The sequence below is a fragment of the Vollenhovia emeryi genome, unplaced genomic scaffold (genome assembly GCF_000949405.1).
Source record: "Vollenhovia emeryi isolate VEMERY1.0 unplaced genomic scaffold, V.emery_V1.0 DF944148.1, whole genome shotgun sequence".
Classification (NCBI taxonomy): domain Eukaryota; kingdom Metazoa; phylum Arthropoda; class Insecta; order Hymenoptera; family Formicidae; genus Vollenhovia; species Vollenhovia emeryi.
In genome coordinates, this window is record NW_011962218.1 from 1 (window position 1) to 2,675 (window position 2,675).

Here is a 2,675-nt window from a genome sequence, read left to right on the forward strand (position 1 = left end):
AGGGTGAGCGACCGATCGGATCGGCACGCGTCCCGTCCCTGGGGTGAGGATAATCCTATAACATAATGGTGGACCTGGCCGTCTCCAGGAACCTTTTTCATAGAGTCACTGGCCGGGATAGGGGTGGCTCCCCGACAAGCGGCTTCTCCGCTTCCCGGCCCTTAACTAGGGTTTTACTTAACCGGGGATAGCACCCCCACCGCGGTGGGGGTCCCATGATGGGCGAACCGGAGTAAACCACAACTGCCATTATGAAGTCAAAAAACACAAAAAACCATGCGGAGACTAAAGACGGCGAAGCGGGCAGCTCCAAGGGGACAAAGGGAGGTGGGTCGGCAGAGCCCCAAGGAGAGACCCGACGCGAGGGAGTCAGTGTGCTGGCTAAGAGAACGCGGAACAGGCCAGGGCCGCGGTCCTCTAAGAAGATCCAAGACCTCCCGATCCCGGACTCAGATTGGTCCGACATGGAGGAGGAGGATAGGGAGGACGATGTCCCCCACACAGACAGTGAGGAGTCATCGATCTCTTCCGTGGACCATATAACGAGAAAACGGAAGAGGAAAGGGAGGCCCCCAAAACCGTTTGAGGGAATAAAAAGGAAGAAGGAACAGTGCATAAGGGAGATCCGGCTGCTCAAAGCGGAGAAGAAGGCACTGGAGGAGGTGGTTAACCCAAAGGTGGCCCCAAGAAGCGCGACGCCCGAGAAGGAAACCATTCGTCGCATGGAGTCCCTCAGCCAGGAGGAGATGGCGGCAGAAATGTTGGAAAACATAAATGTCGTGGTCAAGGTTGCCGAAAGGTCGTCGAACCTAAAAGGCACGTACGTAAGGGACCTGAAGGCGTCTTCCGCGACGCTACGAGCGGCGGCTACGGTGGTGGCCACAAAGTCAGCAGGCCCCAACAGCACGGCGTCGGAGGAGATCGAGAGGTGGAAAGCGAGGGTCAGAAGCCTGGAGGACCAGGTGGAGAAGCTCACGGCCCTCCTCCAAGAGGAGAGAGCCGCAAGGATAGCGGCGGAAAAGAAGGCGGAAAGGGAAATGGACACGGTCGAGAAAATGGCCACGGTCGAGGAAATGCCCGAAGTAGTGCTGGAGATGCCCGACGTGCGGCAGGGGGCAAACCATTCTTCCCAGGCCAGTGCCCGAGCGCAAGACCAGGGGAAGCCAGTAAAGCTGGCGAAACAAGAAAAGCCCAAGGCCCAGGGCCGGAAACAAGAGGCCGCTAAGAGGGGAAAGCTGGAGACAGCAGATAGGTCCGACGATACCGTCCATCGACCAATGTTGAGGGGAGAGCGTAAAGCACTGGAGGACCCGCCCGAAGAAGACGCCATGGAGGGCATCAGGCGGGTCATGGAGGGAGTCTCCATAAAGGAGGTGGTCTGCGGGGACTCAAACAAGGTGAAGCGCAACCTGGAAAATTTAATAACTAGGTGCCAGGGAGCGCTGAGCCGAATCCCGAAAGGAAAGGGGGAGAGTGGGAAGAGACTCCCAGTCGTTACCAGCATGGAGGAGGTTAAGGACAAGGTGAGGCTGAGGGCGAGAGAGACGGCGGCGCGGATCGTCCGAAGCAACAAGGAGACCAAGATGCCGAAGGAGGAAAAGAAGCCCTCCAAGGAGGAAAAGAGGACCCCGGCTCTAGCCAAGCCAACTGCCTCCTGGGCGGAGGTGGTGAGAAAGGGGAGGAAGAAGCCGGTGAACAAGGAGCAAAGCCCGGTGGCGAAATCCGGGAAGCCTGTGACTGCGGCAACCACCAACGGAGCCGAGAAGAAGGGGCAAAAAGAGCAGCTGAAGAGGAGGTCGCCCAAAACCGCCGCGGTGGCGATCTCATTCCCGGAAGGACAGGCAGCCGAGGGAATGAGATTCCTGAGGTCCCAAATTAAACTGGAGGACCTAGGAATTGATAAGGTCAAGAGCAGGAAAGCCCTGAACGGGGCTACTCTGCTCGAGATCTCGGGAGGTGCCGAAGCCAAGGAAAAGGCAGACACGCTTGCCACCAAGATTAAAACAGTTGGGGAGGGCAAGGGCGTGAAGGTCACCCGCCCCGAAAAAAGGGCGGAGATCCGGCTTAAGGATCTAGATGAATCCGTCTCTGAAGAAGAGATTCGGGCTGCGGTGACGAAGGCTGGAGGTGGGCTCCCGGACGACATAAAGGTAGGCCCCATCCGGCGAAATGGGAACATGTTGGATCCAGTGTGGACTCGAGGTGGCGAGGAGAACAGCCGAGATGAGGAGAATAAAGCTGGGCTGGGTGTCGTGCAGGGTGGAGATGCTCGACCCCCGCCCGTTAGTATGCTACAGGTGCCTGGAGAGGGGGCACATTAGAGCGCAATGCAGGAGCAGCACCGATAGGAGCATGCTATGCTATCGGTGCGGCAAAGAAGGGCATAAGGCGCAGGGGTGTACCGAGACCCCCAACTGCGCAGTATGCAAGGGGAGAGGACTGCCCTCCAACCATAAGGCTGGAGGGGCAGCGTGCCGACTCCCGAGCAAGGGAGAGAAGAGGAGGGCAGCCAGGAAGAGCAGAGAAGAAGGCCGGGGAAAGGAACCGACAGTAGGCCTGTCTAAGCAGCAAGGAGAGCCTATGGAGACCGAGCCGGCGGCGCAAGGGACACACCCGAAGGAGAGCAACAGCCAGGAGGAGGCTGGGAAGGCGCCGCCTTCACGGCGTTAGCGGCG

The 2,675-nt window shown here is 58.8% G+C and overlaps 1 protein-coding gene across 1 annotated transcript; it reads left to right on the forward strand.

The window, feature by feature from the left end:
• The first annotated feature begins 251 nt into the window (after positions 1 to 251).
• Positions 252 to 2,321, forward strand: LOC105564026 (neurofilament heavy polypeptide-like). Its single transcript, XM_012016102.1, has one exon. It carries the CDS (start codon positions 252 to 254, stop codon positions 2,319 to 2,321), a length of 2,070 nt encoding a protein of 689 aa, XP_011871492.1.
• The last annotated feature ends 354 nt before the right edge of the window (positions 2,322 to 2,675 follow it).

Bases quoted from the DNA above. Each gene is read 5' to 3' on its own strand.
- LOC105564026 (XM_012016102.1), top strand. From the start codon at position 252: ATGAAGTCAAAAAACACAAAAAACCATGCGGAGACTAAAGACGGCGAA.